Source organism: Nerophis lumbriciformis, linkage group LG17 (assembly GCF_033978685.3).
Source record: "Nerophis lumbriciformis linkage group LG17, RoL_Nlum_v2.1, whole genome shotgun sequence".
Classification (NCBI taxonomy): Eukaryota; Metazoa; Chordata; class Actinopteri; order Syngnathiformes; family Syngnathidae; genus Nerophis; species Nerophis lumbriciformis.
In genome coordinates this window covers 9402501-9419444 of record NC_084564.2, presented here as the reverse complement: position 1 = coordinate 9419444, position 16944 = coordinate 9402501, and the positions used below count along the sequence as shown (strand labels likewise).

Below are 16944 nucleotides of genomic sequence, written 5' to 3'. Positions count from 1 at the left end.
ACACTCTTGACTTACAGTATTAACACTTTTTAGGGCGCGACGAGAGAAAAAACCCCCACTACTGCCATGTAATGTCTTGGACTTGCAAGTGTAATTGCAACTTCATGTCATACTTGCAAATGAGACTCAGAAATGCGATAATTAAAACAAGCAACATTTTTTAATGTTGCAATAAAAAATGCGATTTTATCATCAAAAACAATTCATATTTATTAACTCACACAAAAGTGCTGGTATCGATTCCCAAGTACCGGAAATTGGTTCAAATGTGAGCGGTACCCATCCCTACTAATAAGTGTGGACAAATCAAAGGAATAAACTTTAATCAGCTGTCTACTGTTTCTAATGGACGCACTTCCAGCCGTAATAAAACTCCATGAGCCCTACTATTAGTGTGGCCCTTATTATGTTGTACGGAGGTGGTGTGGTTTGCAATTTGCTGGCACATTAAGAGCGCAGACTGAGCGATGACTTCATTGAGCAGCACACCCAAGTACCGGCCCTTTAATTGGGCTTGATGACGAATGGCCGCCTGGCTCCTAATGTGGCAGGTCGCTTTCACGCCGCCGCTTGGCTATCATGGCGCCCTCGGAGGATGCGGTGTGTGCAGTGGAGCGGAGGAGCTGGTCTATTTGTCACACGGCCTCACCGCTGCTGCCCCCTCTAGCTCCGCCTCCAGGCAGGGAGGAGGCGCTGATGTAACATGTGGCCTCACACCTGTCTGCTCCCGCTGGATGAGGATGAGGCTGCACATGTATTTATTTATTTATTCTTATTTTTTTAAAGGATGAGTCTGCATATTTATTGATTGATTTATTTAAATTTTTATATTTTTTATTTTATTTTTTAAAGGATGAGGACACGGCCACACATTTATTATTGTATTTATTTTAAAGGGTAATTTTAATTCTAATTTCTAAAGGATGAGGACAAGACTGCACATTTATTTATTTTAAATGTTGTTTTTTATTCTATTTTTTTTAAACGATGAGAGTGAGGCTGCACATTTATTAATTTATTTTAAAATGGTTTTATTTATTTTAAGTTTTATTTTTTAAATTCTATTCTTTTAAAAGATTAAGATGAAGCTGCACATTTATATATTTATGTATTTATTTTCCTTGTTTTTTAAAGGATGAGGCTGCACATGTATTTATTTGAAAAAGGTATTGTTTGATATATTTTTTAGAAGATTCGTCTGCACCTTTATTTATTTATTTTAAATATTATTTTATTCAATTTTTTTTAATGATTAGGATGAAGCTGCACATGTATTTATGCATTTATTTTATTTGTTTTTAAAGGATGAAAATGAGGCTGCACTATTTGAAAACAATATTAATTTTTAGAGAATGATGCTTCACATTTGTTTGTTTATTTACATGTTTTTATTTTTTAAAGGATGAGGCTGCACATTTATTCATTTATTTATTTCAAATGTTATTTTTGTATTCTATTTTTTAAATGAGGATGAGGCTGCACATTTATTCATGCATTCAGTTGTTAGTTTCTTTGTTTTTTAAAGAATGAAGATGCACTTTTTAATTTTTATTTTATTTTATTTTTTAAAGATGAGGATGAGACTGCACATTCTCATTTATTTATTTTAAATATTTTTTATTATTTTCTAGGATAAGGCTGCACAATTGATTTATTCATGTATTTTTTTATTTTTTTAAAGGAATAGTATGAGGCTGCACATTTTATTTATTTATTAAAATATATATTTGAAAAAATGTATGGCTGCACAGTTATTGACTTATTTTAATGTTTTCTTTTTTTTAGACGATGAGGCTGCACATGTATTTATTTATATTAATTTAAAAAAATTTCAAAGGATGAAAATAAAGCTGGAGATTTATTTAAAAATTTTTATTTTTTTTATTTTTTTTTAGAGGATAAGGCCACACATATATTTATTTAATTTTCAAATATTGAGGCTGCACATTTATTTACTTAATTGTATTTATTTTATTTTTGTATTTCTTTGAAGGATGATGATGAAGTGACTTTTTTATTTTTTATTTTGATTAGATGAGGATGAGGCTGCACTATTTATTTATTTTAATTTGTATTTATTTATCTTTATGAGGATGAGGCTGCACAATATTTTTTTCATTTATTATTATTTTTATTTTTTAAAGGACAAATGTATCTATTTAATATATATATATATTTTGGAGCGGATGAGGCTGCACTGTCATTTACTTATTTTTAAGTGTTTTTTTTTTTTTTGCTCTTTTAGAGGAGAATGCTGCACATTTATTTATCTATTTTATATTTTTTCAAAGGATGAAAATAAGGCTGGAGAATTATTTTTTAAAATAGATTTTATTTTTTTAGAGGATAAGGCCACACATATATTTATTTATTTAATTTTCAAATATTGAGGCTGCACATTTATTTACTTAATTGTATTTATTTTATGTTTGTATTTCTTTGAAGGATGATGATGAAGCGACACTTTTTTATTTTTTATTTTGATTAGATGAGGATGAGGCTGCACTATTTATTTATTTTATATTTTAATTTGTATTTATTTATCTTTATGAGGACGCGGCTGCACATTATTTTTTTATTTATACATTTCTTATTATTTTTATTTTTTAAAGGACAAATGTATCTATTTAATATATATATTTTTGGAGCGGATGAGGCTGCACTGTTATTTACTTATTTGTATGTGTTTATTTATTTTTTGCTCTTTTAGAGGAGAATGCTGCACATTTATTTATCTATTTAATATTTTTCCAAAGGATGAAAATAAGGTTGGAGATTTATTTCAAAAATATATTTTATTTTTTTAGAGCATAAGGCCACACATATTTATTTATTTAATTTTCAAATATTGAGGCTGCACATTTATTTACTTAATTGTATTTATTTTTATTTTTGTATTTCTTTGAAGGATGATGATGAAGCGACACATTTTTTAATTTTTTTTATTCTGATTAGATGAGGATGAGGCTGCACTATTTATTTATTTTTTATTTTAATTTGTATTTATTTACCTTTATTAGGACAAGGCTGCACATTATTTTTTTTATTTATACATTTATTATTTTTATTTTTTAAAGGACAAATGTATCTACTTTATATATATATATATATATATATATATATATATATATATATATATATATATATTAAGTTATATATATATAAAGTTTTATATATATATATATATATATATATATGGAGCGGATGAGGCTGCACTGTTATTTACATATATTTTTTTTTTCCTCTCTTTTAGAGGAGAATGCTGCACATTTATCTATTTTATATTTTTTCAAAGGATGAAAATGAGGCTGGAGATTTATTTATTTATTTAAAACTTACATTTTATTTTTTTAGAGAATGAGGCTACACATTTTATTTATTTAGTTTTAAATAATGAGGCTGCACATTTATTTTTTGTATAAGGTAAAGATGAGGCTGCACATTTATTTTTATTTATTTTTTATCAGATAAGGATTAGGCTGCACATGTATTTATTTATTAGTATTTATTTTCCTAAAATGAGGGCGAGGCGGTGAAAAGTGGTGTATTTGAGGCAAGGGGCGAGGGATTATTCCAAGCGAGAGCGGTTAAGTGAGAGGTTATTGGAGTTCTGCCCGAGCGTGATTCCCGGCCTTTTTGCTGCCGCAACAGCTTTTTTGACACGATGAAATAGGCTCTAATCGAATAGCAAATGTTAGACCGCTTGCTCGCCGCCGCTGAGAAAATAAATCTGCGCCTAAATTGAGGTTGAGGCGGGTCAAGTGCGAAGGAAAGCAAACCTTCCCTGCAGCACAAAGCAGCAGTCAGTGTGTCAAAGTCGGGTTGCGCAATATCCATATCAAAATAGATCGTTTAGTATCATCCTGATAATCTCTTATGATGACACATTCTGTAGGGTCCTCGCTAGCTAACGCAAGTGCGGCTTCTAAATCGCCAATCTTCACCTCTGTGGTGTACATTTTTTTTTCATACAAGTATTATTATCACTGGAGGACGTGGGCTAGCTGGAAATGCTGCACTACACACCGTAGGAGGATAGAAGAAGACATGCTAAGCGTGAGCTCTTGAATGTAAACCGGAGTGGGCGGATTGATACAAATATCACCCGTAGCCATACCAAGTGGTACTACAGTGATTGATATTTTTTTAATATCACAACATAATTTTTGTTGTTTTTGACTGTTTAAAAAACACACTCACTACTACTACGAGGGAATAATGAACAACAGTTAATGATTGAAGTGACAATCTTGCAATCCTACAATACCTCGTTTGTGGACAAGGAGATTATAGCCATCCAAGCACATTCTGTCTCTTTATTAACGAGCGCTAACTAGAATGGTCCCAAAGTAACTAATCAAATACTCTTTGGGTAAGTTAACTATAACCAATTACTCTTTTGGGAAAGTAACTGTAATCAATGACTTTTTTGGTAAAGTAACTATAACCCATTACTCTTTTGGTAAAGTAACTATAATCAATTACTTTTTTGGCAAGGTAACTAGAATCAATTACTTTTTGGTAAAGTAACTATAATCAAATACTTTCTTGGGAAAGTATAATATATTTCTTTTGTGTGAAAGTAACTGTAATCAAATACTATTTTGGTAAATTAACTATAACCAAATATTCTTTTGGGAAAGTAACTAAAATCAGTTACTTTTTGAGTAAAGTAACTATAACCAATTACTCTTTTGGAAAAGTAACGAGAACCAATAACTCTTTTGGAAAAGTAGCTACAACCAATTACTTTTTTGGTCAAGTAACTTTAGCAATTACTTTTTTGGTCAAGTAATTCTAATCAATTACTTTTTTTGGCAAAGTAACTATAACTAATTACTTTTTTTTGGAAAGTAAGTGTAATAATTACTGTTTGGGTAAAGTAATAATCAATTTTTTGGGAAAGTAGTTAAACAATTACTTTTTTGGTAAAGTAACTGTAAACAATTACTTTATTGGAAAAGTAATTATAATCCATTACTTTTTTGGTAAAGTAACTACAACAAATTGCTTTTTTGGTAAAGTAAGTAAAACCAGTATTTTCTTAGTAAATTAACTATAACCAATTAATCTTTTGGGAAAGTAACTGTAATCAATTACTCTTTTGGTACAGTAACTAATTACTTTTCTGGGAAAGTAACTAAACAATTACTTTTTTGGGAAAGTAACTATAAACAATTACTTTTTTGGAAAAGTAATTTATAATCAATTACTTTTTTGGTAAAGTAAGTATAACCAGTACTTTTTTGGTAAATTGACTATAACCAATTACTCTTTTAGGAAAGTAACTGTAATCGATTACTTTTTTGGTAAAGTTGCTATAACAATTACTCTTTTGGTACAGTAACTAACCAATTTCCAGGAAAGTAACTAAACAATTAAAAAAAACAAAAAAAAACAATTACTTTAGTTATTAGAATCAATTACTTTTTTGGTAAAGTAACTAACATTATGCTTTTTTGGTAAACTAACATATACTTTTTTGGTAAAGTAAGTATAACAATTACTTTTGTTGGTAAAGTAACTGTAATCAATTACGTTTTTGGTCAAGTAAGTATAACAATGACTTTTTTGGTAAAGTAAGTATAACCAAATACTCTTTTGGGAAAATAACTATAACCAATTACTTTTTTGGTAAAGTAAGTATAACAATTACTTTTTTTTTTTGTAAAGTAACTATAACAATATACTTTGTTGGTAAAGTAAGTATAACAATTCCTTTTTTTTGGTAAAGTAACTATAACCAATTACTTTTTTGGTAAAGTAAGTATAACAATTACTTTTTTTTTTGGAAAGTAACTATAACAATATACTTTGTTGGTAAAGTAAGTATAACAATTCCTTTTTTTTGGTAAAGTAACTATAACCAATTACTTTTTTGGTCAAGTAAGTATAACAATATACTTTTTTGGTAAAGTAACTATAACAATATACTTTGTTGGTAAAGTAACTACAACAATATACTTTGTTGGTAAAGTAAGTATAACAATTCCTTTTTTTTGGATAAGTAACTGTAATCAATGACTTTTTTGTAAAGTAACTATAACCAATTACTCTTTTGGTCAAGTAACTATAACAATTACTCTTTTGGTACAGTAACTAATCAATTACTTTTCTGGGAAAGTAACTAAATTACTTTTTTGAGAAAATAACTATAAACAATTACTTTTTTGGTTAAGTTAATAGAATCAATTACTTTTTTGGTAAAGTAAGTATAACAATTACTTTATTTGTAAAGTAACTAATCAATTACTTTTTTGGTAAAGTAAGTAAAACAATTACTTTTTTGGTAAAGTTAATATAACCAAATACTCTTTTGGGAATATAACTAATCAATTACTTTTTTGGCAAAGTAATTATAACAATTACCAGAGGTGGGACCAAGTCATTGTTTTGCAAGTCACAAGTAAGTCTCAAGTCTTTGCCCTCAAGTCCGAGTCAAGTCCCGAGTCAAGACAGGCAAGCCCCGAGTCAAGTCCAAAGTCAAGACTGGAAAGTCTCAAGTCAAGTCCTCAGTCCTGCATTTTGAGTTTCGAGTCCTTTCAAGTCCTTTTAACCACAGACTAATATATTAACAGAGATTGTGTATGCTTTTCAAACGCTGTATTTATTTATTAAAACAAGTGCATTTTAAATTGCAGGAAAGAAAATTGTGCTGACAATGCACTTTATAATAGCACTATTAACCAGTCATTTTAAACATTAACTCATTCCTTTACAGAACAAACACATTGAAAAATAAAGTGCAAATGTACTTATTTGTACAAAAGTGTTAACATTGAAAAAACATGACATATACGTGAACATAACAAAAAAGTTGTACTTTTTATATGTCAGGGCCCTATGCTGCATTGCATTTGCAAAAGACCAAATTAGCCAAGAGTCTGTCAGTCATTTGTGCACGATGGGGGCGTAGTATGATGCCACCAAGGCTGAAAACTCGCTCCACTGGAGCACTGGAGGCAGGCACTGCCAAGACTCTCATGGCCACTCGGAACAGTGAAGGAAGAGTCTTCATGTTCAATGCCCAGAACAAAAGGGGGGAGTGAGTTGTTTTGGGTTGGTGCACTACTTGTAAGTGTATCTTGTGTTTTTTATGTTGATTTAATTAAAAAAAAAAAAAAAAATTATTTCTTGTGCGGCCCGATACCAATCGATCCACGGACCAGTACCGGGCCGCCGTCCGGTGGTTGGGGACCACTGAGGTAAACAACCAAAAGTATGTCAGAAAGCTAGCTAAAACGGTACACATATTCATAATATAGTATACATTTTAACTGACCTTTATTTGACTATTTTTGTCTTTTTTTAGGTGGCTAAAATACGCGGTGCTGCTGACCGCCGTCTCGTTACGTGTGATATATTGACTAACGTAACCCTGCTTAAAAAAAAATCACTGAACAAAAAGTATGAATAAGGTAGTGAACTGCAACAGATTCCCGTGTTTGCAATAACGTTATAACGTTAGCAGTGAGTTTACAGCCTCACGGATTTAACTACACAGCAAATAAAAGTCACGTTACTTAGCCAATAAACGTTATCTTACATTCAAAACTTACCGTTCTTTGTGCAACTTCAAATGCCGGACGAAGTTGGAAGTTGTTGCCTCTCCATCAGTAATTTTCGAACCGCATGTGTTGCATACTGCAAACCGTTTTGTGTTGACCACCTCGTAATTTTTATACCCAAACAAAATTATTTTAGGTATCATTTTTTGTTCACTGGCGTGTGGTTTGGACATGTCTTCTTCGTTGGTTGTCCTGCAATTTGATTGGATGAATGCTGTGTGATGAAAACAAAGTAGATCTAATTTGATTGGCTGTTGTACTGAGACCACACCAGCTGACACACGCAACGCTGATAGACAAGTACACAATGAAAAATACGGAGCGCTCCCGAATAACTTTTTCATCTTTGGGTTTTGGGGAAAGTAGCAAGTCATGTCAAGTCATGTCAATTCAAAAGGCTCAAGTCCAAGTGAAGTCACAAGTCATTGATGTTAAAGTCTAAGTCGAGTTGCAAGTCTTTTTACATTTTGTCAAGTCGAGTCTAAAGTCATCAAATTCATGACTCGAGTCTGACTCGAGTCCAAGTCATGTGACTCGAGTCCACACCTCTGACAATTACACTTTTGATACAGTAACTAACCAATTACTTTTCCGGGAAAGTAACTAAACATTTACTTTTTTGAGAAAATAACTATAAACAATTACTATTTTGGTTAAGTTATTAGAATCAATTGCTTTTTTGGTAAAGTAACTATAACTATACTTTTTTGGTAAAGTAAGTATAACAATTACTTTTTTTTTGTAAAATAACTAATCAATTAACTTTTTTGTTAAAGTAAGTATAACCAAATACTCTTTTGGGAATATAACTAATCAATTACTTTTTTGGCAAAGTAACTATAACAAATTACTCTTTTGGTAAAGTAAGTATAACAAATACTTTTTTGGTAAAGTAACTAGAATCAATTACTTTTTCAAATGAATTTGCCGAACTGGCCTTAACTGCCTTCCTGTGTTTACACACACGTCATCTCTGCGTTTCAATCACCGTTTCCACGGCAACGGGTGCTGCGGGTCGGAAGCGTCCTTTGTAGGAGCGGCTGTCCCTGATCTGCAGGGCGCGGCGGGAAGTAAACAGAATGAAAGACTTGAAGGCAGATCAGGATCTCTCTGGTCGCTCGCGTGCTAATCGTTACACACCCAGCTCATCCAGACCAGAATGTCCTGCGCAGCTTTCATGATGACATGTGTGAATTATTCACAGCTGTGTCTGACCTTGACTGTGTGTGTGTGTGTGTGTGTGTGTGCATGTGCGTGTGTGTGCGTGTGTGTGTGTGTGTCAGCTGGGAAGTGATGCGCTTCCTGCTGTCCAACCTGCGCTGGTGGATGGAGGAGTACAAGTTTGATGGCTTCCGATTCGACGGCGTCACCTCCATGCTGTACCATCACCACGGGATAGGTGAGACTTGTGCACTCCTTCAAGAGGGGCTGCACTTTCTTTTATGGCATTTTGACAATCCTCATGAACACATGTTTTTATTGCATTCTGAGTCGTAAAATACGGCAAGTAAGAGGTGGCTAACCATGCGAGCTAATAGGAGTACACTGTTCCACTCATAAAGCCTACTAAACTAGCGCCAACAATACTCCATTTACATGTGGTGACCTGAATATTAACAAGTATTAGCAATATTGTTATTATAAGCGCTAACGCTGAGGAACTACTTTTAGTGATCACAGAGAGCTAACTAGCTTATGCTGCTACATTGACATATTGAGCTGCTGCATCGCCTCTGAGTTGGTGAAAGTTAATCCTAGATGATAAATCATCCCTCTCACCTGGATACTAGAAGGTTGTGGACATAAACCCACCAGTTGGTCAACTTTGACATCCAACTTGGTGAGAACGACACACAAAATGGCAGTTTTTGTTCAACCCTTCTTGAGGATTATAATTACTTCTTCATCTCAACGGGAAGATAAAAACATCCCATTATTTGACATCCCAGTGAGAGCAGACATTGTACAGTAAATGACAGTTTTATTATGTGGATAGTTTGCATATCTTGTTTAGCACTTAGCAATACTGCTACATAATACGTAGTGTTTCACTAAAGCTGCATCTGTTTAGCACACAGCTTTTAAAACTAGTAGATCAGCCTCCTTATATTCATGCTCAAAAATAGAAGTTTCTAGTTATCATTTGTCCCAAAGTAGTCCTAAAGTACATGCTAACATTACATTGTAATATAATTCTAGGTTAGCAACACTAGCATAGCTATATGAGCTACATGCTAACATTACATTGTAATATAATTCTAGGTTAGCAACACTAGCATAGCTATATGAGCTACATGCTAACATTACATTGTAATATAATTCTAGGTTAGCAACACTAGCATAGCTATGTGAGCTACATGTTAATATTATATTTTAACATCATGCCAAGTCAGGTACACTATTATAGTTATGTGAGCTACATGCTAACATTACTTTTTAACATCATGCTAGGTTAGCAATACTGGCATAGCTATGCAAGCTGCATGCTAACATTAAATGTTGATATAATCCTAGGTTAGCATCAGTAGCATAGCTACGGGGGTTTCATGCCAACATTGTATTTTAAAATCATGGTAGGTTTGCAACACTATGTAAGGTACATGCTAACATTACATTTTAACATCATGCTAGATTAGCTACACTAGCATATCTATGTGAGCTACAGGCTAACATTACTTTTTAATATAATTCTAGGTTAACCACAGTAGCATAGCTATGTGAGCTACATGCTAACATTACATTTTAACATCATGCTCGATTAGCTACACTATCATAGTTATGTGAGCTACAGGCTAACATTACATTTTAACATCATGCTCGATTAGCCACAGTAGCATAGCTATGTGAGCTACATGCTAACATTACATTTTAATATAATTCTAGGTTAGCCACAGTAGCATAGCTATGTGAGCTACATGCTAACTTTACATTTTAACATCATGCTAGATTAGCTACTCTAGCATAGCTATGTGAGCTACATGCTAACATTACATTTTAATATAATTCTAGGTTAGCCACAGTAGCATAGCTATGTGAGCTACATGCTAACATTACATTTTAATATAATTCTAGGTTAGCCACAGTAGCGTAGCTATGTGAGCTACATGCTAACATTACATTTTAATATAATTCTAGGTTAGCCACAGTAGCGTAGCTATGTGGTCTACATGCTAACATTGCATTTTAACATCATGCTAGATTAGCTACACTCGCATAGCTGTGTGAGTTACATGCTAACATTACATTTTAACATCATGCTAGTGTAGCATTTTTAGTATAGCTATGTAAGCTACATGCTAACATTACATTTTAACGTCATGCTCGATTAGCTACACTAGCATAGCTATGTGAGCTACATGCTAACATTACATTTTAATATAATCCTAGGTTAGCCACAGGAGCATACCTATGCGAGCTACATGCTAACATTATATTTTAACATCATGCTAGATTAGCTACACTAGCATAGCTATGTGAGCTACAGGCTAACATTACTTTTTGATATAATTCTAGGTTAGCCACAGTAGCATAGCTATGTGAGCTTCATGCTAACTTTACATTTTAACATCATGCTACTCTAGCATAGCTATGTGAGCTACATGCTAACATTACATTTTAATATAAATCTAGGTTAGCCACAGTAGCAAAGCTATGTGAGCTACATGCTAACATTACATTTTAATATAATTCTAGGTTAGCCACAGTAGCGTAGCTATGTGGTCTACATGCTAACATTGCATTTTAACATCATGCTAGATTAGCTACACTCGCATAGCTGTGTGAGTTACATGCTAACATTACATTTTAACATCATGCTAGTGTAGCATTTTTATTATAGCTATGTAAGCTACATGCTAACATTACATTTTAACGTCATGCTCGATTAGCTACACTAGCATAGCTATGTGAGCTACATGCTAACATTACATTTTAATATAATCCTAGGTTAGCCACAGGAGCATACCTATGCGAGCTACATGCTAACATTATATTTTAACATCATGCTATATTAGCTACACTAGCATAGCTATGTGAGCTACAGGCTAACATTACTTTTTGATATAATTCTAGGTTAGCCACAGTAGCATAGCTATGTGAGCTTCATGCTAACTTTACATTTTAACATCATGCTACTCTAGCATAGCTATGTGAGCTCCATGCTAACATTACATTTTAATATAAATCTAGGTTAGCCACAGTAGCATAGCTATGTGAGCTTTATGCTAACTTTACATTTTAACATCATGCTACTCTAGCATAGCTATGTGAGCTACATGCTAACATTACATTTTAATATAAATCTAGGTTAGCCACAGTAGCAAAGCTATGTGAGCTACATGCTAACATTACATTTTAATATAATTCTAGGTTAGCCACAGTAGCGTAACTATGTGGTCTACATGCTAACATTGCATTTTAACATCATGCTAGATTAGCTACACTCGCATAGCTGTGTGAGTTACATGCTAACATTACATTTTAACATCATGCTAGTGTAGCATTTTTAGTATAGCTATGTAAGCTACATGCTAACATTACATTTTAACGTCATGCTCGATTAGCTACACTAGCATAGCTATGTGAGCTACATGCTAACATTACATTTTAATATAATCCTAGGTTAGCCACAGGAGCATACCTATGCGAGCTACATGCTAACATTATATTTTAACATCATGCTAGATTAGCTACACTAGCATAGCTATGTGAGCTACATGCTAACATTACATTTTAATATAATTCTAGGTTAGCCACAGTAGCATACCTATGCGAGCTACATGCTAACATTACTTTTTAACATCATGCTAGATTAGCTACACAAGCATAGCTATGTGAGCTACATGCTAACATTACATTTTAATATAATCCTAGGTTAGCCACAGGAGCATACCTATGCGAGCTACATGCTAACATTATATTTTAACATCATGCTAGATTAGCTACACTAGCATAGCTATGTGAGCTACAGGCTAACATTACTTTTTGATATAATTCTAGGTTAGCCACAGTAGCATAGCTATGTGAGCTTCATGCTAACTTTACATTTTAACATCATGCTACTCTAGCATAGCTATGTGAGCTCCATGCTAACATTACATTTTAATATAAATCTAGGTTAGCCACAGTAGCATAGCTATGTGAGCTTTATGCTAACTTTACATTTTAACATCATGCTACTCTAGCATAGCTATGTGAGCTACATGCTAACATTACATTTTAATATAAATCTAGGTTAGCCACAGTAGCAAAGCTATGTGAGCTACATGCTAACATTACATTTTAATATAATTCTAGGTTAGCCACAGTAGCGTAACTATGTGGTCTACATGCTAACATTGCATTTTAACATCATGCTAGATTAGCTACACTCGCATAGCTGTGTGAGTTACATGCTAACATTACATTTTAACATCATGCTAGTGTAGCATTTTTAGTATAGCTATGTAAGCTACATGCTAACATTACATTTTAACGTCATGCTCGATTAGCTACACTAGCATAGCTATGTGAGCTACATGCTAACATTACATTTTAATATAATCCTAGGTTAGCCACAGGAGCATACCTATGCGAGCTACATGCTAACATTATATTTTAACATCATGCTAGATTAGCTACACTAGCATAGCTATGTGAGCTACATGCTAACATTACATTTTAATATAATTCTAGGTTAGCCACAGTAGCATACCTATGCGAGCTACATGCTAACATTACTTTTTAACATCATGCTAGATTAGCTACACAAGCATAGCTATGTGAGCTACATGCTAACATTACATTTTAACATCATACTCGATTAGCTACACTATCATAGTTATGTGAGCTACAGGCTAACATTACATTTTAACATCATGCTCGATTAGCCACAGTAGCATAGCTATGTGAGCTACATGCTAACATTACATTTTAATATAATTCTAGGTTACCCACAGTAGCATAGCTATGTGAGCTACATGCTAACATTACATTTTAACATCATGCTACTCTAGCATAGCTATGTGAGCTAGATGCTAACATTACATTTTAATATAATTCTAGGTTAGCCACAGTAGCGTAGCTATGTGAGCTACATGCTAACATTACATTTTAATATAATTCTAGGTTAGCCACAGTAGCGTAGCTATGTGGTCTACATGCTAACATTGCATTTTAACATCATGCTAGATTAGCTACACTCGCATAGCTGTGTGAGTTACATGCTAACATTACATTTTAACATCATGCTAGTGTAGCATTTTTATTATAGCTATGTAAGCTACATGCTAACATTACATTTTAACGTCATGCTCGATTAGCTACACTAGCATAGCTATGTGAGCTACATGCTAACATTACATTTTAATATAATCCTAGGTTAGCCACAGGAGCATACCTATGCGAGCTACATGCTAACATTATATTTTAACATCATGCTAGATTAGCTACACTAGCATAGCTATGTGAGCTACAGGCTAACATTACTTTTTGATATAATTCTAGGTTAGCCACAGTAGCATAGCTATGTGAGCTTCATGCTAACTTTACATTTTAACATCATGCTACTCTAGCATAGCTATGTGAGCTCCATGCTAACATTACATTTTAATATAAATCTAGGTTAGCCACAGTAGCATAGCTATGTGAGCTTTATGCTAACTTTACATTTTAACATCATGCTAGTCTAGCATAGCTATGTGAGCTACATGCTAACATTACATTTTAATATAAATCTAGGTTAGCCACAGTAGCAAAGCTATGTGAGCTACATGCTAACATTACATTTTAATATAATTCTAGGTTAGCCACAGTAGCGTAACTATGTGGTCTACATGCTAACATTGCATTTTAACATCATGCTAGATTAGCTACACTCGCATAGCTGTGTGAGTTACATGCTAACATTACATTTTAACATCATGCTAGTGTAGCATTTTTAGTATAGCTATGTAAGCTACATGCTAACATTACATTTTAACGTCATGCTCGATTAGCTACACTAGCATAGCTATGTGAGCTACATGCTAACATTACATTTTAATATAATCCTAGGTTAGCCACAGGAGCATACCTATGCGAGCTACATGCTAACATTATATTTTAACATCATGCTAGATTAGCTACACTAGCATAGCTATGTGAGCTACATGCTAACATTACATTTTAATATAATTCTAGGTTAGCCACAGTAGCATACCTATGCGAGCTACATGCTAACATTACTTTTTAACATCATGCTAGATTAGCTACACAAGCATAGCTATGTGAGCTACATGCTAACATTACATTTTAACATCATACTCGATTAGCTACACTATCATAGTTATGTGAGCTACAGGCTAACATTACATTTTAACATCATGCTCGATTAGCCACAGTAGCATAGCTATGTGAGCTACATGCTAACATTACATTTTAATATAATTCTAGGTTAGCCACAGTAGCATAGCTATGTGAGCTACATGCTATCTTTACATTTTAACATCATGCTAGATTAGCTACTCTAGCATAGCTATGTGAGCTACATGCTAACATTACATTTTAATATAATTCTAGGTTAGCCACAGTAGCATAGCTATGTGAGCTACATGCTAACATTACATTTTAATATAATTCTAGTTTAGCCACAGTAGCGTAGCTATGTGAGCTACATGCTAACATTACATTTTAATATAATTCTAGGTTAGCCACAGTAGCGTAGCTATGTGGTCTACATGCTAACATTACATTTTAGCATCATGCTAGATTAGCTACACTCGCGTAGCTATGTGAGCTGCATGCTAACATTACATTTTAATATAATTCTAGGTTAGCCACAGTAGCGTAGCTATGTGGTGTACATGCTAACATTGCATTTTAACATCATGCTAGATTAGCTACACTCGCATAGCTGTGTGAGTTACATGCTAACATTACATTTTAACATCATGCTAGTGTAGCATTTTTAGTATAGCTATGTAAGCTACATGCTAACATTACATTTTAACGTCATGCTCGATTAGCTACACTAGCATAGCTATGTGAGCTACATGCTAACATTACATTTTAATATAATCCTAGGTTAGCCACAGGAGCATACCTATGCGAGCTACATGCTAACATTATATTTTAACATCATGCTAGATTAGCTACACTAGCATAGCTATGTGAGCTACAGGCTAACATTACTTTTTGATATAATTCTAGGTTAGCCACAGTAGCATAGCTATGTGAGCTTCATGCTAACTTTACATTTTAACATCATGCTACTCTAGCATAGCTATGTGAGCTCCATGCTAACATTACATTTTAATATAAATCTAGGTTAGCCACAGTAGCATAGCTATGTGAGCTTCATGCTGACTTTACATTTTAACATCATGCTACTCTAGCATAGCTATGTGAGCTACATGCTAACATTACATTTTAATATAAATCTAGGTTAGCCACAGTAGCAAAGCTATGTGAGCTACATGCTAACATTACATTTTAATATAATTCTAGGTTAGCCACAGTAGCGTAACTATGTGGTCTACATGCTAACATTGCATTTTAACATCATGCTAGATTAGCTACACTCGCATAGCTGTGTGAGTTACATGCTAACATTACATTTTAACATCATGCTAGTGTAGCATTTTTAGTATAGCTATGTAAGCTACATGCTAACATTACATTTTAACGTCATGCTCGATTATCTACACTAGCATAGCTATGTGAGCTACATGCTAACATTACATTTTAATATAATCCTAGGTTAGCCACAGTAGCATACCTATGCGAGCTACATGCTAACATTACATTTTAACATCATGCTAGATTAGCTACTCTAGCATAGCTATGTGAGCTACAGGCTAACATTACTTTTTGATATAATTCTAGGTTAGCCACAGTAGCATAGCTATGTGAGCTTCATGCTAACTTTACATTTTAACATCATGCTACTCTAGCATAGCTATGTGAGCTCCATGCTAACATTACATTTTAATATAAATCTAGGTTAGCCACAGTAGCATAGCTATGTGAGCTTCATGCTAACTTTACATTTTAACATCATGCTACTCTAGCATAGCTATGTGAGCTACATGCTAACATTACATTTTAATATAAATCTAGGTTAGCCACAGTAGCAAAGCTATGTGAGCTACATGCTAACATTACATTTTAATATAATTCTAGGTTAGCCACAGTAGCGTAACTATGTGGTCTACATGCTAACATTGCATTTTAACATCATGCTAGATTAGCTACACTCGCATAGCTGTGTGAGCTAAATGCTAACATTACATTTTAACATCATGCTAGTGTAGCATTTTTACTATAGCTATGTAAGCTACATGCTAACATTACATTTTAACGTCATGCTCGATTAGCTACACTAGCATCGCTATGTGAGCTACATTCTAACATTACATTT

The 16944-nt window shown here is 33.4% G+C and overlaps 1 protein-coding gene across 2 annotated transcripts in view; it reads left to right on the top strand.

The window, feature by feature from the left end:
• The window catches only part of gbe1b (glucan (1,4-alpha-), branching enzyme 1b), a 179738-nt gene that overhangs the window by 73247 nt on the left and 89547 nt on the right, over positions 1-16944 (top strand). For both annotated transcript variants that reach the window (XM_061972401.2, XM_061972402.2), the window contains exon 8: positions 8852-8967. In XM_061972401.2, the coding sequence (XP_061828385.1) occupies positions 8852-8967 (116 nt within the window). The remainder of the gene's footprint in view (positions 1-8851; positions 8968-16944) is intronic.